Genomic DNA, 23,420 nt, shown 5'->3' with positions numbered 1-23,420 from the left:
TGATTCAATTTAAGGTGCTACATAGAGCACACATAACGGGGGCAAGATTGAGCAGGTTCTTTGGAGTGGAGGACAAATGTGTGGCGGGAGCCCGGCAAACCACGCACATATGTTTTGGGCGTGCCCGGCACTGGAAGGTATTGGAAGGGAGTGACGGGAGTGATTTCGCAGGTGGTGAAGGCCCGGGTCAAACCAGGCTGGGGGTTAGCTCTATTTGGAGTTGCGGAAGAGCCGGGAGTGCAGGAGGCGAAAGAGGCCGATGTCGTGGCCTTTGCGTCCCTCGTAGCCCGGCGCAGGATCCTACTCATGTGGAAGGAGGCGAAACCCCCCGGACTGGAGGCCTGGGTAAACGATATGGCGGGGTTTATTAAACTGGAGTAGATAAAGTTTGCCCTGAGAGGATCGGCTCAAGGGTTCACCAGGCGGTGGCAGCCATTTCTCGACTACCTAGGGGAACGTGAGAGCGAAGACAGATGACCAGCAGCAGCAACCCAGGGGGAGGGGGGTGGGGGAGGGGGGGAGGAGGCTTCATAGAATTTACAGAGCAGAAGGAGGCCATTCGGCCCATCGAGTCTGCACCGGCTCTTGGAAAGAGCACCATACCCAAGGTCAACACCGCCACCCTATCCCCATAACCCACTAACCCCACCCAACACTAAGGGCAATTTTGGACACTAAGGGCAATTTATCAAGGCCAATCCACCTAACCCGCACATCTTTGGACTGTGGGAGGAAACCGGAGCACCCGGAGGAAACCCACGCACACACGGGGAGGATGTGCAGACTCCGCACAGACAGTGACCCAAGCCAGAATCGAACCTGGGACCCTGGAGCTGTGAAGCAATTGTGCTATCCACAAGGCTACCGTGCTGCCCAACTTAGTTGAGTATAGGTCAATAGAGTACGAGGTTTTGTTACTTGTATATTATTATTATTATTGTTAAACAGTTAAAAAATTTCTGTTTTGTTATTATCGTTTCGCTTGTTTTGTAAGCGGGAAAAATGTTGCTCAGGGAAAAAAAATTTCAATAAAATATATATATTTTTTTTTTTTTTAAAGAAAACAGCGCGAGTGGAGAGTGAGCCGGGACAGTGAAAACAGCGCGAGTGGAGAGAAAGCCGGGACAGTGAAAACAGCGTGGGAGACGAGAAAGCCGGGACATTGAAAACAGCGCAAGTGGAGAGAGAGCCGGGACAGTGAAAACAGCGCGAGTGGAGAGTGAGCCGGGACAGTGAAAACAGCGCGAGTGGAGAGTGAGCCGGGAAACTGAAAACAGCGCGAGTGGAGAGTGAGCCGGGAAACTGAAAACTGCGCGAGTGGAGAGAGAGCCGGGAAACTGAAAACTGCGCGAGTGGAGAGAGAGCCGGGACATTGAAAACAGCGAGGGAGGAGAGAAAGCCGGGACAGTGAAAACAGCGCGAGTGGAGAGTGAGCCGGGAAACTGAAAACAGCGCGAGTGGAGAGTGAGCCGGGAAACTGAAAACTGCGCGAGTGGAGAGAGAGCCGGGACATTGAAAACAGCGAGGGAGGAGAGAAAGCCGGGACATTGAAAACAGCGCGAGTGGAGAGTGAGCCGGGAGATTTAAAAAGCGCGGGAGGAGAGAGCCGGGAGATTTTAAAAGCGCAGGAGATTTTAAAAGCGCGGGAGGAAAGAGAGCCGGGACATTGAAAACAGCGCGAGAGAGAGAGCCGGGAGATTTAAAAAGCGCGGGAGGAGAGAGCCGGGAGATTTTAAAAGCGCAGGAGATTTTAAAAGCGCGGGAGGAAAGAGAGCCGGGACATTGAAAACAGCGCGAGAGAGAGAGCCGGGAGATTTAAAAAGCGCGGGAGGAGAGAGAGCTGGGAGATTTAAAAAGGGCGGGAGGAGAGAGAGCCGGGAGATTTAAAAAGCGCGGGAGATTTAAAAAGCGCGGGAGGAAAGAGAGCCGGGACATTGAAAACAACGCGAGAGGAGTGAGAGCCTGGAAACTGAAAACAGATTTTAAAAGCGCGGGTGATTTTAAAAGCGCAGGTGATTTTAAAAGCGCAGGAGCTGCGAGTCAGAGCGGAGATTTTAAAAGATCGCGGCCTAGTTTTGGGAGCCGTTCGGAGGAGGAGGAGCAGTCTCTGTCAGGGAGAGAACCTGAGAACATCTAAGACACTCAGAAGGTAAGAAGGTAAGTAAGTGATTTTTACTCATTTTTACTTTCATACCTTTTTCAAATTGTGTGTGTCGGGGGGAAACTGAAGTGACATCACAGAAAAGGTGTGACCCGAGTGGCTGGTTGGGAATCTACACTAAATTAAAAAAATTAAGCATCGGTAACTAATTAAACATAATTACTTATTTACAATTTAGAGGGGTATCTAAGTCAGAGATCGGAGAGTACTATATTTAGCTTTCGCATTTATATTAGAAATCTAGTGCTAGGAAGGCCCACTGAAGGATAGGCAAGGGAATCTATGTGTGGAGCCAGAGGAAATGGGTGAGGTACTAAATGAATACTTTGCATCAGTATTCACCAAAGAGAAGAAATTGGTAGATGTTGAGTCTGGAGAAGGGTGTGTAGATAGCCTGGGTCACATTGAGATCCAAAAAGATGAGGTGTTGGGTGTCTTAAAAAATATTAAGGTAGATAAGTCCCCAGGGCCTGATGGGATCTACCCTAGAATACTGAAGGAGGCTGGAGAGGAAATTGCTGAGGCCTTGACAGAAATCTTTGTATCCTCACTGTCTTCAGGGGATGTCCCGGAGGACTGGAGAATAGCCAATGTTGTTCCTCTGTTTAAGAAGGGTAGCAAGGATAATCCAGGGAACTACAGGCCGGTGAGCCTTACGTCAGTGGTAGGGAAATTACTGGAGAGAATTCTTCGAGAGAGGATCTACTCCCATTTGGAAGCAAATGGACGTATTAGTGAGAGGCAGCATGGTTTTGTGAAGGGGAGGTCGTGTCTCACTAACTTGATCGAGTTTTTCGAGGAGGTCACTAAGATGATTGATGCAGGTAGGGCAGTGGATGTTGTCTATATGGACTTCAGTAAGGCCTTTGACAAGGTCCCTCATGGTAGACTAGTACAAAAGGTGAAGTCACACGGGATCAGGGGTGAGCTGGCAAGGTGGATACAGAACTGGCTAGGTCTCAGAAGGCAGAGAGTAGCAATGGAAGGATGCTTTTCTAATTGAAGGGCTGTGACCAGTGGTGTTCCACAGGGATCAGTGCTGGGACCTTTGCTCTTTGTAGTATACATAAATGATTTGGAGGAAAATGTAACTGGTCTGATTAGTAAGTTTGCAGACGACACAAAGGTTGGTGGAATTGCGGATAGCGATGAGGACTGTCAGAGGATACAGCAGGATTTAGATTGTTTGGAGACTTGGGCAGAGAGATGGCAGATGGAGTTTAATCCGGACAAATGTGAGGTAATGCATTTTGGAAGGTCTAATGCAGGTAGGGAATATACAGTGAATGGTACAACCCTCAAGAGTATTGAAAGTCAAAGAGATATAGGAGTACAGGTCCACAGGTCATTGAAAGGGGCAACACAGGTGGAGAAGGTAGTCAAGAAGGCATATGGCATGCTTGCCTTCATTGGCCGGGGCATTGAGTATAAGAATTGGCAAGTCATGTTGCAGCTGTATAGAACCTTAGTTAGGCCGCACTTGGAGTATAGTGTTCAATTCTGGTCGCCACACTACCAGAAGGATGTGGAGGCTTTAGAGAGGGTGCAGAAGAGATTTACCAGAATGTTGCCTGGTATGGAGGGCATTAGCTATGAGGAGCGGTTGAATATACTCGGTTTGTTCTCACTGGAACGAAGGAGGTTGAGGGGAGACCTGATAGAGGTCTACAAAATTATGAGGGGCATAGACAGAGTGGATAGTCAGAGGCTCTTCCCCAGGGTAGAGGGGTCAATTACTAGGGGGCATAGGTTTAAGGTGAGAGGGGCAAGGTTTAGAGTAGATGTACGAGGCAAGTTTTTTACGCAGAGGTTAGTGGGTGCCTGGAACACGCTACCGGAGGAGGTGGTGGAAGCAGGGACGATAGTGACATTTAAGTGGCATCTTGACAAATACATGAATAGGATGGGAATCGAGAGATACGGACCCAGGAAATGTAGAAGATTGTAGTTTAGTCGGGCAGCATGGTCGGCACGGGCTCAGAGGGCCTAAGGGCCTGTTCCTGTGCTGTACATTTCTTTGTTCTTTGAAACAGATAGTTAACAGTAATTAAAAAAAAATTATATATAAATATTTTTTAAAAACTTTTAATTTTAATTAATTGACGCAATGTCAGTTAGAGGGGTGCAGTGCTCTGACTGTGAGATGTGGCAGGTCCGGGAAGCTTCCAGTGTCCCGGATGGCTTCATCTGCATAAAGTGCACCCAACTGGAGCTCCTCACAGATCACATGGTTCGGTTGGAGCAGCAATTGGATGCACTTAGGAGCATGCAGGTGGCGGAAAGCATCATAGATCGCAGTTATATAAATGTGGTCACACCCAAGGTGCAGGCAGAGAAATGGGTGACCACCAGAAAGGGCGGGCAGTCAGTGCAGAAATCCCCTGTGGTTGTCCCCCTCTCGAACAGGTATACCCCTTTGGATACTGTCGGGGGGGATAGCCTATCAGGGGAAAACAGCAGCAGCCAGAGCAGTGGCACCACGGCTGGCTCTGATGTTCAGAAGGGAGGGTCAAAGCGCAGAAGAGCAATAGTAATAGGGGACTCTATAGTCAGGGGCACAGATAGGCGCTTCTGTGGACGTGAAAGAGACTCCAGGATAGTATGTTGCCTCCCTGGTGCCAGGGTCCAGGATGTCTCCGAATGGGTAGAGGGCATCCTGAAGGGGGAGGGCAAACAGGCAGAGGTCGCTGTACATATTGGTACTAACGACATAGGCAGGAAGGGGCATGAGGTCCTGCAGCATGAGTTCAGGGAGCTAGGCAGAAAGTTAAAAGACAGGACATCTGGGGTTGTAATCTCGGGATTACTCCCTGTGCCACGTGCCAGTGAGGCTAGAAATAGGAAGATGGAGCAGCTAAACACATGGCTAAACAGCTGGTGGAGGAGGGAGGGTTTCCATTATCTGGACCACTGCGAGCTCTTCCGGGGCAGGTGTGACCTATATAAGAAGGACGGGTTGCATCTAAACTGGAGAGGCATAAATACCCTGGCCACGAGGTTTGCTAGTGTCACATGGGAGGGTTTAAACAAGTATGGCAGGGGGGTGGGCACGGGAGCAATAGGTCAGAAGGTGAGAGCATTGAGGGAGAACTAGGGAATAGGGACAGTGTGGCTCTGAGGCAGAGCAGACAGGGAGAAGTTGCTGAACACAGCGGGTCTGGTGGCCTGAAGTGCTTATGTTTTAATGCAAGAAGTATTACGGGTAAGGCAGATGAACTTAGAGCTTGGATTAGTACTTGGAACTATGATGTTGTTGCCATTACAGAGACCTGGTTGAGGGAAGGGCAGGATTGGCAGCTAAACGTTCCAGGATTTAGATGTTTCAGGTGGGATAGAGGGGGATGTAAAAGGGGTGGTAGAGTTGCGCTACTGGTTAGGGAGAATATCACAGCTGTACTGCGGGAGCACACCTCAGAGGGCAGTGAGGCTATATGGGTAGAGATTAGGAATAAGAAGGGTGCAGTCACAATGTTGGGGGTTTACTACAGGCCTCCCAACAGCCAGCGGGAGATAGAGGAGCAGATAGGTAGACAGATTTTGGAAAAGAGTAAAAACAACAGGGTTGTGGTGATGGGAGACTTCAACTTCCCCAATATTGACTGGGACTCACTTAGTGCCAGGGGCTTAGATGGGGCGGAGTTCGGAAGGAGCATCCAGGAGGGCTTCTTAAAACAATATGTAGACAGTCCAACGAGGGAAGGTGCGGTACTGGACCTGGTATTGGGGAATGAGCCTGGCCAGGTGGTAGATGTTTCAGTAGGCGAGCATTTCGGGAACAGTGACCACAATTCAGTAAGTTTTAAAGTGCTGGTGGACAAGGATAAGAGTGGTCCTAGGATGAATGTGCTAAACTGGGGGAAGGCTAATTATAACAATATTAGGCGGGAACTGAAGAACATAGATTGGGGGCGGATGTTTGAGGGCAAATCAACATCTGACATGTGGGAGGCTTTCAAGTGTTAGTTGAAAGGAATTCAGGACCGGCATGTTCCTGTGAGGAAGAAGGATAAATACGGCAATTTTCCGGAACCTTGGATAACGAGAGATAATTGTAGGCCTCGTCAAAAGGAAAAAGGAGGCATTTGTCAGGGCTAAAAGGCTGGGAACAGATGAAGCCTGTGTGGAATATAAGGAAAGTAGGAACGAACTTAAGCAAGGAGTCAGGAGGGCTAGAAGGGGTCACGAAAAGTCATTGGCAAATAGGGTTAAGGAAAATCCCAAGGCTTTTTACATGTCCATAAAAAGCAAGAGGATCGCCAGGGAAATGGTTGGCCCACTGAAGGATAGGCAAGGGAACCTATGTGTGGAGCCAGAGGAAATGGGTGAGGTACTAAATGAATACTATGCATCAGTATTCACCAAAGAGGAGAAATTGGTAGATGTTGAGTCTGGAGAAGGGTGTGTAGATAGCCTGGGTCACATTGAGATCCAAAAAGACGAGGTGTTGGGTGTCTTATAAAATATTAAGGTAGATAAGTCCCCAGGGCCTGATGGGATCTACCCCAGAATACTGAAGGAGGCTGGAGAGGAAATTGCTGAGGCCTTGACAGAAATCTTTGGATCCTCACTGTCTTCAGGTGATGTCCCGGAGGACTGGAGAATAGCCAAGGTTGTTCCTCTGTTTCAGAAGGGTAGCAAGGATAATCCAGGGAACTACAGGCCGGTGAGCCTTACTTCAGTGGTAGGGAAATTACTGGAGAGAATTCTTTGAGAGAGGATCTACTCCCATTTGGAAGCAAATGGACGTATTAGTGAGAGGCAGCATGGTTTTGTGAAGGGGAGGTAGTGTCTCACTAACTTGCTAGAGTTTTTCGAGGAGGTCACTAAGATGATTGATGCAGGTAGGGCAGTGGATGTTGTCTATATGGACTTCAGTAAGGCCTTTGACAAGGTCCCTCATGGTAGACTAGTGCAAAAGGTGAAGTCACACGGAATCAGGGGTGAGCTGGCAAGGTGGATACAGAACTGGCTAGGTCATAGAAGGCAGAGAGTAGCAATGGAAGGATGTTTTCTAATTGGAGGGCTGTGACCAGTGGTGTTCCACAGGGATCAGTGCTGGGACCTTCGCTGTTTGTAGTGTATATAAATGATTTGGAGGAAAATGTAACTGGTCTGATTAGTAAGTTTGCAGACGACACAAAGGTTGGTGGAATTGCAGATAGCGATGAGGACTGTCAGAGGATACAGCAGGATTTAGATTGTTTGGAGACCTGGGCGGAGAGATGGCAGATGGAGTTTAATCCGGACAAATGTGAGGTAATGCATTTTGGAAGGTCTAATGCAGGTAGGGAATAGACAGTGAATGGCAGAACCGTCGTGTATTGAAAGACAGAGAGATCTAGGTGTCAGGTCCACAGGTCACTGAAAGGGGCAACACAGGTGGAGAAGGTAGTCAAGAAGGCATACGGCATGCTTGCCTTAATTGGCCGGGGCATTGAGTATAGGAATTGGCAAGTCATGTTGCAGCTGTATAGAACCTTAGTTAGGCCACACTTGGAGTATAGTGTTCAATTCTAGTCGCCACACTACCAGAAGGATGTGGAGGCTTTAGAGAGGGTGCAGAAGAGATTTACCAGAATGTTGCCTGGTATGGAGGGCATTAGCTAGGAGGAGCGGTTGAATAAACTCGGTTTGTTCTCACTGGAACGAAGGAGGTTGAGGGGCGACCTGATAGAGGTCTACAAAATTATGAGGGGCATAGACAGAGTGGATAGTCAGAGGCTTTTCCCCGGGGTAGAGGGGTCAATTCCTAGGGGGCATAGGTTTAAGGTGAGAGGGGCAAGGTTTAGAGTAGATGTACACGGCAAGTTTTTTTAAACAGAGGGTAGTGGGTGCCTGGAATTCGCTACCGGAGGAGGTGGTGGAAGCAGGGACGATAGTGACATTTAAGTGGCATCTTGACAAATACTTGAATAGGATGGGAATAGAGGGATACAGACCCAGGAAGTGTAGAAGATTGTAGTTTAATCAGGCAGCATGGTCAGCACGGGCTTGGAGGGCCGAAGGGCCTGTTCCTGTGCTGTACATTTCTTTGTTCTTTGTTATGGTTCGGAAATTGGTTGCGTGGCAGACGACAGAGTTAATAATAATCTTTATTGTCACCAGTAGGCTTACATTAACATTGCAATAAAGTTACTGTGAAAAGACCCTTGTTCCATTGCCTGTATGGGTACACAGAGAAAGAACTCAGAATGTCCAAATTACCTAACAGTCTGTATTTTGGGAATTATGGGAGGAAACCGGAGCACCCGGAGGAAACCCATGCAGACACGGGGAGAACGTTCTGACTCCGCACAGACAGTAACCCGAGCCAGAGTGGGGATAATGGGAAAGTACTCTAATTGGCAAGAGTTGACTAGTGTGTTGGGGCCTTAGTTAGTCATTGATGACTTGGGTGATGGCATTGAAAGTCATATATCCAGATTTCAGTGAAGATACAAAGTTAGGTGGCATTGTAGACAGCCTAAATGATATGTCAGACTCGGTGAATTCAATGTAAGCAAGTGTGAGGTTATCCATTTTGGACTAAAAAAGGACAGAGCAGAGGAATGTCTAAATGGGGAGAGGTTAAGTACAGTGGATGTCCAAAGAGACTTGGGGTTCAGGTTCAAAGATCCTGAAAATGCCACAGACAAGTAGGGAAAATAATCATCAAGGTTAATTTGTGCTAGTCTTTATATCTAGAGGATTGGAGTATAAAGACACAGAGGTTATGCTGCACCGAGAAAAAACCCTGGTTAGACCCCACTTGGAGTACTGTGAGCAATTCTGAGCACCTCACTTTTGGAAAGATATTTTGGCCATGAAAGGCAACTTGGGTTTACAAAAAGTGATAGCTGGATTACAGGCATTAAATTATGAGGAGAGATTACACAGATTAGGCATGTTTTCACTAGAATTAACAAATTTAAGGAGTGATCTGATCGAAGTTTTCAAGATATTAATGGGGAAGACAGGGTAGATAAAGATGAACTACTTCCACTGGTTGGAGATTCATAAAGTAGGGGGCATAGTCTAAATATTAGGGCTGGACTGTTTAGGAGAGATGTTAGAAAGAACCTCCTCACTGAAAGGATGGTAGAGATTTGGAACACTCTCCCACAAGCAAAGGTTCAAGCAGGAACAGTTAATTTTAAATCTGAGATAGATAGATTTTTGTTAAGCAAAGATATTAAGGAATATGGGCCAAAGACAGGTGTTTGGAGTAAGGCCACGGATCAGCCATGCTTTCATTAAATGGTTGGGCAGGCTGAGGTGCTGAATGGCCTAATCCTGTTCCTATGATCAGCATATGGCACTGGTAGTAATCTTGAGATCACTAGCTTTGAGGCCTGACTTCTCAACTTTCTTCCGAACTCCCTATATCTGTTTTCAGGAACACTTCCATTTTTTCTACTTATGCCACTTGTACAATGTGTACCACGACCACTGGTTGTTCACCCGCCCCCTCCATAATGTCCTATAACCGGTCTGAGACATCCTTGACCCTAGCACCAGGGAGGCAATATAACATCCTGGAGTCACAGTTGCGGCCACAGAAATGCCCATCAATTCCCCTTACAATCAAATCCCTTGGAACTATTTCACACCTATACTTTTTACTCCACTTCTGTGCAGCAGAACCAACCGTAATGGAACAAATTTGGCTGCTGTTTCGTTCCCGAGTGGCCATTCCCCTCCACACTATCAAATGCGGTATATCTGTTTTGCAGGGAAATGGCCACAAAAGATTTCTGCACTACCTGCCTTGCCTGGTGGTCACCCATTTCCTTCCTGCGGAGTCTGAACCTGCGGTATGACCACCTCTCTATACGTACTTTCCACGATATTCTCCACATTGTGAATGCTCCACAGTATCCCCAGTCACCATTCCGGCTCCAATATCAAGGCTTCCAGAAGGTATATCTGAAGACAATTCCTGCATAAATGCCGGCCTGAGCACTGTTAATGCTCAGGCCTTTGGGGCAACACTGTGGTTAGCACTGCTGCCTCAATGCACAAGTGACCAGGATGCAATTCTACCTTGGGTGACTATTTGGAGTTTGCATTTTCTCCCTGTGTCTGCCCAGGTTTTCTTGGGGTATTCTGGTTTCCTCCATCAGTTCAAAAAAGTGCAGGTTAGGTGATTGGCCATGATAAATTGCCCCTTAGCGTCCAAGGATGTGCAGTTTAGATGTGGTTATGCTGTTACGGGTGGGTGGGCGAATGCCTGGGGGGGGGGGGGGGGTTCTTTTGGAGGTTCAGGGCAGACTCAATGTGCCGAAGGGCCTCATTCTGCACTGTAGGAATTACATGCTTCTACTCTATGATTCCCGCAAGAAGCACGAGGAACAGAGCTAAGCTCCGTGACTTAGAATCATAGAATTTACAGTGCAGAAGGAGGCCATTCGGCCCATCGAGTCTGCACCAGCTCTTGGAAAGAGCACCCTACACAAGCCCACACCTCCACCCTATCCCCACAACTAACCCAACCCCAACACTAATGGCAATTTTGGACACTAAGGGCAATTTCGCATGTCCAATCCACCTAACCTGCAGATCTTTGGACTCGCCGCTTTAAATTCAACCTCTGGAAGATGCTTGATATTATGAACTGTCATTCGATACACTAACTGAAATGGCAGGTAACAGTACCCAAAAAGCGCCGCGCCGTTAGAATACGGCCCATCTCGAATAAAAGGGTGGTAGCGCGCAGGCGCAGAAAGGTCCCGCCCTTGAAGAAGCAATGTCTGCGCGGAGCATGCGCGCTGTGACGCCAGGAAGCTGAGTGGGGGCGAGTGCATCTTAAGCAATAACGAGTGCGGCTTTCAGGTCCCGAATCAGTGTCACCGAGCCCAGCGGACGTATGAACAGGTGCCTGAGGTGGGTAGGAGCACGATTAACCCGATGGTACAGTCCCTTCCCCGTCCTACCCGCTACGTCCCGGTTTCTTCTCCGGTTTCCACCAAGTCCGTCTCGAAACAAAGGAGCCGTCCAGAATGCCTCGCGTCTGGCCCTGAGGAGCATGCGCATTAAGCGCCCAGGGAAATGAGCGCATTGGATAGAACGGTTTCTGCCGCGCGGGGGATTGTGGGATCTTCAACCGCCATTACTACTTGTCAGAAAGTGTTGTACTACACGACCCAAGGTCGCAGGCTTGAAATGTTTAGTATATTTCTCTCTCCACAGATGTTTAATCTGTTCCGTGTATTCTGTATTTTCTATTGTACTTTAGATTTCGACAATCCATAGGGTATTGCATTTGTTTTATTGCTAGCGTTGCTCATGGAACCCTGCCCAGAATGAGACAAGCCAATTAAGAGCCCCTTTTAGTTCTGATGCAGTTGGCTATGGAAGATGGTCCCTGTCTCCAGAATTGATTTGCAACTGTTTCAGCTGGAGTGGCCATGGAGGAACAATGGCAGATTAGAAATAATCAAAAGAGGTCATCTGTAGTGGAGATGTGATTGTAAAACAGACAATGCACAAACAATGTAAAACCCTAACTTTTATTCGGAACAGGGATTTTTTTAAGCAGCTTTAAATCCATTTTAGCACATGCATTTACTTGTAATTTATTACATGAATGTGGTTATCGCTAGGAAGACCAACAACATATTGCCAGTTCCTAGTCTTATTTGATGCTGGACCTCTTGAATCCATGCAGTCAAAGTTACTAAATTTTAATCCAGCGACGATATTGGAATGATAATCTATATTCAAGTCGGGATGATGTTTGTCTTCCAGGGGTATTTGGATGTGAAGGCTTTCCCATGCACCTGCTGTCCTTGTTCTTTGTGCTGGTGGAGGACCCAGGTTGGAAAGTTTAGCAAAGTCTGCTCAGGCTGCAACTGCATAAAGTCCTTCTCCTTCACCTTGTCTCACTCTGCCATCTTTTTCTCTGCCACTGTTTCTCCTCCACTGTAGTTCAATCTTCTGCATGGCCAGACCGCATGGTGGCTCCCTTTCCTGAATGACAAATCTGAATCCGTTGGGTTTTTATAACAATCCAGCAGCTTTTATGGTAACTTCTTTTCATGGTGCTGGCCCTCAATATTGCCATATTGTAGATGAGTTGTGTTTTGGTAACCCTCCTTTGTGTTTTTGTTTGTTCTCTCTCATGACCCCTTCTTCTTCTTCTTTTAAATTCATGTTAGAGGAGGAGGATTTTCACCCGGGAAAGTCACAATCTGACTGAATCATCACACAACTCATCAGGGCCTGAATTTCTTCAGCCTTTGAACATGGAAACAAAAAGCATAATTCACAGCGGAGAGAAACCATATGCATGTACTATCTGTGGTCGATGCTTCTGCCGATCATCTGGCCTGTCGAGACACAAGCACAGTCATACCAGTGAAAAACCCTGTAAGTGTGGAGATTGTGGAAAGGGGTTCAGTTACCCATTTGAGCTGGAGATTCATCAGCGCATGCACACCGGGGAGAGACTGTTCACCTGCTCCATGTGTGGTAAGGGATGCACTCATTTCTCTGCCTTGCGGAAACACTGGCGAGTTCACACTGACAAGAGACCTTTCAAGTGTTCAGACTGTGGAAAGAGCTACAAAAGCTCCTGGGAACTGACATGCCATCAACGTGTTCACACTGATGAAAGACCATTCAGGTGCTCCCACTGCGGGACTGGATTCAGACGATCATCTGACCTCACTGTGCACCAACGTAGTCACACTGGGGAGAAGCCATTCATCTGCCCCATGTGTGGGAAGGGATTCACGCAGTCATCCCAGCTCAGTACGCATCAACTGGTACACACTGATAAGAGACCATTTAAATGTTCTGATTGTGAGAAAAGCTTTAAAAGCAAAAAACATCTGGTGACGCACCAGCGAGTTCACACAGGAGAGAGACCATTCACCTGCTCTGTGTGTGGCAAGGGCTTTGGCCGCTCGTCCTACCTGCTGAAACACCAACTGGTTCATACTGGGGAGAGGCCATTCACTTGCTCCGAGTGTGGGAAGGGATTTGCTTGTTCATCCTACCTGCTGAAACACCAACGGGTTCACAGCGGTGAGAAGCCATTCACCTGTTCCGTGTGTGGGAAAAGGTTCACCTGTTCATCTAACCTGCTGAAACATCAACGGGTTCACACTGGCGAGAGGCCATTCACTTGCTCTACATGTGGCAAAGGATTTACTGTTTCATCCAACCTGCTGAAACATCAGCGAGTTCACAAGTGATTGCAAACTCTCTATTCTGCCATTTGTGCTGCTGTTAATGACATCAGGATTGAACCAGCTTCATTCTGACATTTGGGTTTTGCTTTTACTGATGTACATAATCCCAGTGAGGGACTGGTATTTGAGATTCTGGATCAATGTGAACTAAATCAGCTTTGTTTTGAACATGTTGCTTCGGGTTTTTGCCTTTCCCACCAGTGTTCAGCATTACCTGGCTGGAGCTCAGAAAGGACAATCGGGAGGAATGGAACTCGATTGGTGACCGCCCTTCAGAGCCACACATAGAAGGACAAATGGCACTTTGGTCTTTCTTGTCTCCCTTCTCTGACCGCTAAATACCCATCCTGGTTAATTTTGAGGCACATAAAAAATGTAACTGCTCTTTCGTGTTTCACTGCACCTAAGCACCGAACAAAAGGATACTTTGCAATTGTGTTTAGAATCAGAACGAACAATGAATGCTGGAAGCGTGCTATCAAATCAAAGACTGTGCAATACTACGATTTGTATTGACTGTAAGTGAAATGGTAAGTTTAGTTTTCCAGCTTAATAATGAATGAAAATCCTGTAAAGAAATAATGTGCTTTTCTGAGAGTTCTCAGTACCATTTTAATACCTGTTAAAATAGTTGGTTAAAGTTTGCATTAAAATAACAGATGTAGGAATTTGCAGGAGCCTGTAAGCTGCTGGTATAACTATAGAGCAGATATTTGATGCCCAGGTACAGAGGAATCATCAACATGCTTCAACAGTACCCTTGTTCAAATGAATGGACTTCCCACATACAGCCCCTTTAAATATCTACTTCAATCACACAGGCAAAGAGTATCACCATGAAATGAAATGAAAATGGCTTATTGTCACAAGTAGGCTTCAAATGCAGTTACTGTGAAAAGCCCCTTGTCGCCACATTCCGGCGCCTGTTCGGGGAGGCTGGTATGGGAATTGAACCGTGCTGCTGGCCTGCTTTAAAAGCCAGCGATTTAGCCCCTGTGCTAAACCAGCCCATGAGTTTAAATACTAAATTAAACATGGAGGGTGAAACTGCCCTGCACCTTTATTTGTATTCATCCCATTCCTCTACTGTCCCTTTATGAAGGAGTGACATGTTCAGCTCTGCATTATGTTGATAGTTTTATGGGCAGTCTCTTTATTCTGCTCATTTAATGGCATGTGTTGTGACCCAAGAAGACTTGGCCAATTGAATCTGCTCTTATGTAGAGGAATGAAGAGAGATGGTGGCATGGTAGAGATGGGTGTTATTAGCTCTGGATGGTGGCATCAATGGGCATCTTATAGCTGAAGGCTAGCAGGGATCCACCGATAGAACCATGGGGGGACTTCAAACGTAATGGGTGAGCCGTTGCTCGAGATTCTTTGCCTCAGATTGGATAGCTTTCCAAGTGCAGACAAGTGAGGTCAGTCTTACTTAAAGTGACAGTGGAGGAGAGGCAGTGGAGAATGCTGCGGCTGACTGGGAAATTAAGATGTATGAGGAGGGAAAGTGTCTCAGACTCACAGATAATGTACTTTGTGACATAGATTTACGTTGTTCATTGCTGTGGCAGGGATGGAAACATGTTGAAAGGATTAGATGAATTTGGAACACTTTTCAACATTGCTGTGCCACATCAGCTTGCCATCCCTTGCACTTAAACAGCTAAGGGAAAAACACCAACTGTCATTCGAACAAATCCTTTTCCTCAGCTAGTGTTAACTGCATCACTGGATTCCCAAGAAAATGTCACAAACAATCAGATTGTTGCTCTTCCTAAGCACAACCCTGCTTTGTCCACACCTCTCTGGAGGTCACACACGTGATGTATTGATTGGTTGTAAAGCACAGAAGGACATTTGTGTGAATGGAACCTGTAGTCCACCCCCCAAAAAAATGACGTTAGCATACCTACATAAAGATGTAAGTATTGCAAGTGAATATTAGCTTGGATATTGCTGCAGTAAAGTGACAACAAAATTAGAGGAGGGTTTTTGAATGTGGAAGGAAGCAAGATCTGGGAGAAGAGGCGGGTTTGAATTTTGCGGCCTCCAGCACGGACAAGTGAGAGCACTAGATTTAGAAGGAATAAATAGGTTTTCGTCACCAGGATTTTTTTTTCATGGAATGGAGATTGGTTGCCAACTGTTGTTTTAACAGGCTTCGCATTGAGAAAACTATTGAAAATAACATGAGCTGTGAGTTGAACGCACGTCGCTGTACCTACAGTGCACAGTACTGAGTATTACACTATCACGGTACCACACAAAAGCTGTTGCATCACTATTTCCCTGCAGTATATTTAGAAGGACATTGCTGCATAAAGATGAATATCTGGTGAAGAGGCAAAAACACGAGCCCTCAACAATTACCTTGGTGCAATCACAGCTCGACACATAAGCTGGAACTCTGCTCCGGACGGGGAAATGTCATTTAGGACTCTGCTTCTCCAATTTCTTTACATTGATGTAGTTCCTCATTGTTGGAACTATTTTTGTGAATATTTCTTGCTTTCTCGCCAAGGCCTTCATATCCTTCCAAATGTATGGGTGTGTAGAACTGGACACATTACTCCAGCTAAGTTTGACTCATTGTTCCTTGCAGGTTTATCATAACCTCCTTCATTTTGTACTCGCTGTCCCAATTTCTAAAGCTCAGGATCCCTAATGTGTTTTAACTCCTCTCTGCCTGGGCTACCACCTTCAATGATGTCTGCACAAAAGCCCCCAGGCCCCACTTCCGACAGAATTGTAGTTTTAATTTATTTTGCTTCTCTCCCTTTTTTATAGGAACAGGAGTAGGCCATTCTACCCTACAAACCCGTCCTGCCATTTAATGGTACCATGGCTGATCTGTGCACGAACGCCATATACCTGTCTTTGGCCCCTATCCCTTTTCTTGCTTAACAAAAATCAATCTATCTCAGATTTAAAATCAATAACTTCCAGCTTAAACTGCTGTTTGTGGGAGAGTTCCAAACCTGTACCCCTCGTTGCATGAAGAGCTTCTTACTGATGTCTCTCCTGAACAGTCTAGCCCTAATTTTTAAACTCTGCCCCCTGTTTTTTGAATCTCAACCAGTGCGACCCTTTACCTTTATCTACCCAGTCTTTCACTATTAATATCTTGAACACTTTGATCAGATAATCCCTTAACCTTCTAAATGCGAGCAAAAACAGACCTAATCTGGGTAATCTCGCTTTGGAACACAACCCCTGTAATCCATGTATCACTTTTGTAAACCTACTTTGCACTCCCAAGGCTAAAATATCCTTAACACCCTCGGATGGAAATTGTCAGGTCCTGGGGATTTGTCACTCTTTTGTTCCATTATTTCTTGGTTACTGATGCTTACATTAATTGTATTAAAGTCCCTGTCCTCTGTTGACTATTAATTTTTCGGGACTTCTGGCAAGTTGTCCTCCTTTTCAACTGTAAGTACTGAGGCAGAGTAATTGTTCAACATGACTGCCATTTGCCTGGGGAAATATCCTTCCAGAGCTGCTCACAGTACTCCAAGTGGGGTTGAACCAGGGTTTGTTCAGCTGCAGAATAACCTCTGTGTCTTTATATTCCAATCCTCTCGATATAAAGACTACAATTCCTCTAGCCGTTGTGATTATGTTCTGCACTTGTTCGGGGCATTTTAAGGATCTATGCACCTGAATCCCTACTTGATTCCAACTTGAACTGTACATAACCTCTTTCCATATAGAAAACACTCTGTTCTATCCTTTTTTGATTCAAATTGGATGACCTCCCACTTTGAATTACATCTACCACAATTTTGCCCATTCATTCAGTCTGTCAGTATATCCATGTTTGTGCTACCATCTAGGCTGTCGATAAAACCACCTAACTTTGTATCATCAACAAATTTGGACATATGACTTTCTATGCCATTATCCAAATCATTAATGATTAATTGAGGCCCCAACACACATCTTGTGGTACAGCACTGGTTACCTCCTGCAATTGGAGTAATTACCCATTATCCTTGAGGCAGAGTAATTGTTCAACATGACTGCCATTTGCCTGGGGAAATATCCTTCCAGAGCTGCTCACAGTACTCCAAGTGGGGTTGGACCAGGGTTTGTTCAGCTGCAGAATAACCTCTGTGTCTTTATATTCCAATCTTCTAGATATAAAGACTACAATTCCTCTAGCCGTTGTGATTATGTTCGGCACTTGTTCGGGGCATTTTAAGGATCTATGCACCCGAATCCCTACTTGATTCCAACTTGAACTGTACATAACCTCTTTCCATATAGAAAACACTCTGTTCTATCCTTTTTTGATTCAAATTGGATGACCTCCCACTTTGAATTACATCTACCACAATTTTGCCCATGCATTCAGTCTGTCAGTATATCTATGTTTGTGCTACCATCTAGGCTGTCGATAAAGCCACCTAACTTTGTATCATCAACAAATGTGGACATATGACTTTCTATGCCATTATCCAAATCATTAATGATTAATTGAGGCCCCAACACACATCCTTGTGGTACAGCACTGGTTACCTCCTGCAATTGGAGTAATTACCCATTATCCCCACTCTCTCTCACCTGCTACTCAACCAGCTTCCGAACAGTGTCAATAATTTGCCCTCAACCTTCCACGTTCGTTAACAGTCTCTTCTGGGGTCCATATACGTCTTCAAAAAATTCAATAAGATTAGTCAGGCATGACCTTCATGAATCTATGCTGGCTCTCCCTGACTGCCCAAAATTTTTTGAAGTTTTCTGATTCTTCTTCCCTGATTGTAGACTCCAGCTATTTGCCCACCACAGATGTTAGGCTAACCGGTCTGTAATTTCCTGGTTTCACTCTTCTTAAAATTGGAGTGACGTGTGCAATTTTGCAATCCATTACTACTGAATCTGGGGAACTCTGAAAGATTATGGTTCGGGAATCTACAATTTGCTCCCCGACGTCCTTTAACACCCTCGGATGGAAACTGTCAGGTCCTGGGGATTTGTCACTCTTTTGTTCCATTATTTCTTGGTTACTGATGCTTACATTAATTGTATTAAAGTCTCTGTCCTCTGTTGACTATTAATTTTTCAGGGACTTCTGGCAAGTTATCCTCCTTTTCAACTGTAAGTACTGAGGCAGAGTAATTGTTCAACATGACTGCCATTTGCCTGGGGGGCTGGTTTAGCTCAATGGGTTGGACAGCTGTTTTTTGATGTAGATTCAATTCCCGTACCAGCTGAGGTTATTTATGAAGGCCACCTTCTCAACCATGCCATCACGTAAGGTGCGGTGTTTCTCAGGTTAAATCACCACCAGTCAACTCTCCTCCTCAAACGGTAAAGCAGCCTGTGGTCGTCTTGGACTTTGGCGACTTTACCTTGCCTATCACTGACAATATCTCCATTTTCAGCCTTGAGTGGGCCTGTTTTGCTGTTGACCACCTGCTTTCTCTTTATGTATCTATAAAATTTCTTCTTATTGATTTTAATGTCCCTTGTAAGCTTCATTTCATAATCCCTTTTTGTAGCTCTTATAAACTGCTATGTGACTTTTTTCTGGTCTTGTATCTATCCCATTTGTCCGGATCTCTGCTACATATTGCATTTTTGTATGCCATTTATTTTAGTTTTATGTTGTCCCTGACCTCTTGTGTTATCCATGGCTGTTTATTTTGTGAAGTTTAGCCTTTTCCTCTCAGGGGTATATGCTCACCCTGTATCTCATTAATTGTTTCTTTAAATATTCTCCACTGATCGTCAGTCATTTGACCCATTAATAGGTCTTCCCAGTTCACCGTGAACATTCTCTGTTTCATCCCGTTAAAGTCAGCCTTACCCAAATCTAAAATTCAGGTATCTGAATCGTGATTTTTACTTTCAAACACTACACTGAATTTAATCATCTTGTGATCACTATTTGATAAATGTTCGTGCACAGTTAGGCTGTGAATTACATTTGGTTCATTACTCATAACTAAATCTAATATTGCCTGTCCCCTTGCATAATCTGGAACATATTGCTGCAGGAAACTATCCGGACTAATCCCATGAAAAGTAATAATTTCACACTTCTCTACATTAAATGTCATCGACAACTTGTCCACTCATTCTGCAGCCTACCTATGACCTTTCCAAGTTTACTATCATTCTCCTCACAGTTCACCATACTTCTAAGTTTCATGTTGTCTGCAAATTTTGAATTTGTGTCCGACGCAAATCAGTCCAGGTCATTAATTTCACCAACAAAATCAGGTATCCTCTAACAGCGACCCCTGGGAAACCCCGTTATAAATCATCCACATCGGATATCGTCAAAGATATCGCCCAGTTTTGCATAAAAGGAAAACTGTTGCACATGAAAGAAAAGGAAAAGGTGCTGCAAATCCAAATAAAAACTGAAATTGCAGGAAATATTTAGCAGGTCTGACAGCATCTGTGGAGAGAGATTGTGACAATTCATCAGAGCTGACGTTCTTGCTGAATATTTACAGAATTTTCTGTTTTTCTTTCCCGTGCCCCAGGTTCATTAGGGTGATAAGCCACCACAGGAGTGAGTTTACGATTAACATAACAGGCTGTATGTAGAGAGGTAAATGCAAGAAGGTCTCTTGACAGTTTGAGATGGGTTGAAGAATGTCTATATTACAAGCCAAGAGCTCACAAAAGTGTGTCTGATGCTGAGATGTGTACATGCAGGTTTGGTAAACTCGGTTAACTACTGTTTGATGCTAATAATGCAAGGGGTTCAAGCATTGTGTTTGGAAGATTTGCATAAAGAAGATTCTGCATAAACATTGTTTGAAGGCGAGTGTGACAACTTGAAATGATAATATTGTGGTCTCAACCCAGAGTGCAGCCAGCACCTTCTGAGTAATTATGTATTTTTAAATTCATTTATGGCATGTGGGCGTCGCTGGTTAGGCCAGCATTTATTGCTCATCCCTAGTTGTCCTTCAGAAGGTGGTGGTGAGTTGCCTTCTTGAACCGCTGCAGTCCTTCAGCTATTAGGGAAGGAGTTCCAGGATTTTGACCCAGCAAAAGTGAACAAACGGCAATATATTTCCAAGTCCGGGTGGTAAGTGAGTTGGAGGGAAACCTCCAGGTGGTGGGGCTCCCAGGTATCTTCTGCTCTTGTCCTTCTAGATGGTAATGGGCATGGGTTGGGAAGGTGCTGATAAAGGAACCTTGGTGAGTTGCTGCAGTGCATCTTGTAATGGTACACAGCTGCTACTGTTCGTCGTTGGTGGAACCTTTGACTGTTTGTGGAAGGGGGAGCAATTGAGCGGACTGCTTTGTCCTGGATGGTGTCGAGCTTCTTGAGTGTTGTTGGAGCTGCACTCATCCAGGCAAGTGTAGAGTATTCCAAGATACTTCTGACTTGTGCCTTGTAGATGGTGGACAGGCATTGGGGGGAAGGGGGGGGGGGGGTCATGAGGTCAGGAAGTAAGTTACTCACCGTAGGATTTCTAGCCTTTGACCTGCCCTGGTAGCCACAGTGTTAATGTGGATTGTCCAGTTCAGTTTCTGATCAATGGTAACCCGTAGGATGTTGATTGTGGGGGGTTCAGAGATGGTAATGCCATTAAATGTCAAGGGGCGATGGATGGATCCTCTCTTTTAGGAGATGGTCATTGCCTGCCACTTGAGTGGCGCAACTGTAACTTGCCACTTGTCAGCCCAAGCCTGGATATTGTCCAGGTCTTGCTACATTTCGAAATGGACTGCTTCATTATTTGAGGAGTCGTGAACGGTGCTGAACATTGTGCAGTCACCCGCAAACATCTCTCTTCTGACCTCATGATGGAAGGTCAGAAATAGGGATGTTTGCGGCTGACTGCACAATATCATCCAATATCCTCAATGATTTACTGCAACATAACTCCTTATAATAAATAACAAATTCGAAATGTATTTACAGAATCTTGAATATTTAGATTAACAAAGGTTGTTCAGGGATGGAGAGAGTAAACTGAATACCCTAACCCTGAAAATGTAATTGCAATCTAAGCTTTAAATGTGGATTGTGCATTAAATTATACAGTTCAATGAAGACCCTTTTAGTTTCTAACATGGTAGGACAAGACATTTAGAATCATAGAAAAGTTACAGCACAGAAGGAGGCCATCGGGGTCATCTTGTCCATGCCAGCCTGAGGACACCTAGGAGCTCTTTCTAATCCCATCTTCCAGCACTCGGTTTTCAGGTGGTAAATTCAAACATATGGAATTACTTTAGTCAAAATGTATAATGATCATGTATTCATACAAATAAGCACTCTTGGTTTTAACACACAGAGCATGTGTCTTAATTCAAACCATTCACTATCTTCTTTTGGTAAGTAATATCATTTTGGTACTAGACTGATACTAAAGAATCAAAAATAAGAAAGTATATTTATCAAGTCCGATAGACTTTACGACTTTCAATGTGTGATAAAGCCATGAACCTGTATCCTTCTTATTATCTCTTCTTCAGTTGAACAGGTCTTCAATCAGTGAATGGCGAGTAAAATGCCCCCCCCCCCCCCCCCCCCCCCAAGGTCTATTATTGTTCTCTTCAGTGGTCATCATGTCATGCCAGGCCATGGAACTTTAACCAATTGATTGTTCCTGGCAATTGTGAGGGTAATTTTATTGCCTTTTAATTGTGTAATTGAAGAAAATGCCTTGGTTCATGGGGACAGTCTATGGAAGACAATGGTTCCTCATTCACTATCTTGATCAGATTATGAACAATAAGCTTTATTGCTGAGCTAGAACTTGGCAGTCTAAATGTTCTGTCACTTATCAAAGGATTTGAAATATTTCCCTTATCTGAAATAACTTCTGAAGACATCTTAGGCTTTTGAATATATGTGTATATATATATATATGTGCATATAAATATTGTCACGAATGTGTTAATTCCAGAAAGTAGTTCAGTTCATCTTCAAGGACTAAAATGACTCTGGGATAAATGTGTTTGGTTTTAAATACACTGTCTGTTAAATAATTAATGCATGGACGTTGGTTGCTGTGGTTCCTGGAAAAGACAATATTTCACCACAAAAGATGTTTTGAAGGCGTTAGAAACCTCTTCACCCTGGTGGACTATTTACAAATGGGTCACATGGTGGTGCTGAAAAAGAAAAACATGCCTGCAAAACTTTAACAGCTGGTTTTGGTTTTGCTTTGGTAAAGTAGGAAGGTCATCTACTTGGGTAAACAATACATCAGCTTCTGAAGCTGCAGACGGAGTTCAAACCAAAGAACAAATGGAAGTTGCTCCGAGGTTGCTCTTGTGTTCTGAAATTGACTGACTGCAGGTTTTCTGCAAAGTACAGCTGAAATGTGGTGCATAAGACATCAAATGTTTTGCAGATCAGTGACGAGAGAACTACCATATAACCTGAACACATTATCAAGGACTCCATCATCTATCTTGTCCCTTGAACCATTGACCTTTCATCCTTTGTCAAAAATGGCTCTTTTCTTCTTGGTATGTGTGTGTGAATTCGAGTATTCAGAAAGAGTAATTATGCTTTCATATTTAATGGTGTATATGAATAAGCTTTGCCTTCTAATTGACAAGTCTGGTTCTATAATAAACAAATAATTTTATTGTTTACTGAAGAAACCTGGGCTATGAGTGGTCATTCTGAGATTCATAGGTTAAGCACATACTTGGTCAAAGAGCTAGCTGAAGGTATCATTTCAATATGTGTGTGTGATTGGATTACCTTTATAAAACTTGGTGCATACGGAATAAGAAGAACTATTTTTCTTTCATAATTCATAGCATGTCAGCATTGCTGGCTGGATCAGCATGTATTATTCATTCCTAATTCAGAAGGTCGTGCGAACTGCCTTCTTCAATCGTTACAATACATGTAGTGTATGTACATCCATCGTGCTGTTAGGGAGGGTTCCATGATTTTTAATCAGTAACAGTGAAGGATTGGCAATATATTTCCAAGTCAGGATGGTGAGTGACTTTGATGCGAACCTGCAGGTCTGCTGCCCTTGTACTTCTCAATGGTAGTGGTCGTGGGTTTGGAAGGTGCTGCCTAAAGAGCTTTGGTAACTTCTTGCAGTACATCTTGTAGATGGTACATGTGGCTGCCACTGTTC

The 23,420-nt window shown here is 44.8% G+C and overlaps 1 protein-coding gene and 1 long non-coding RNA gene across 2 annotated transcripts in view; one reads left to right on the top strand and one right to left on the bottom strand.

Annotated features, from left to right (window-relative positions):
• LOC140390238 (uncharacterized) overlaps positions 1 to 11,158 on the bottom strand; it is a 58,320-nt gene extending 47,162 nt beyond the window's left edge. Inside the window, exon 1 of the long non-coding RNA XR_011934599.1 lies at positions 11,074 to 11,158. This is a non-coding gene — a long non-coding RNA (uncharacterized lncRNA). The remainder of the gene's footprint in view (positions 1 to 11,073) is intronic.
• On the top strand, positions 10,819 to 22,926 carry LOC140390237 (uncharacterized). The gene is made up of 2 exons (XM_072475211.1): positions 10,819 to 11,023; positions 12,300 to 22,926. Exons 1-2 carry the CDS (start codon positions 11,007 to 11,009, stop codon positions 13,336 to 13,338), a joined length of 1,056 nt encoding a protein of 351 aa, XP_072331312.1. The 5' UTR covers positions 10,819 to 11,006; the 3' UTR covers positions 13,339 to 22,926.
• The last annotated feature ends 494 nt before the right edge of the window (positions 22,927 to 23,420 follow it).

Source organism: Scyliorhinus torazame, chromosome 14 (assembly GCF_047496885.1).
Source record: "Scyliorhinus torazame isolate Kashiwa2021f chromosome 14, sScyTor2.1, whole genome shotgun sequence".
NCBI lineage: Eukaryota > Metazoa > Chordata > Chondrichthyes > Carcharhiniformes > Scyliorhinidae > Scyliorhinus > Scyliorhinus torazame.
The sequence above is the reverse complement of the archived record's forward strand: the minus strand, read 5'-3'. Positions and strand labels throughout refer to the sequence as shown.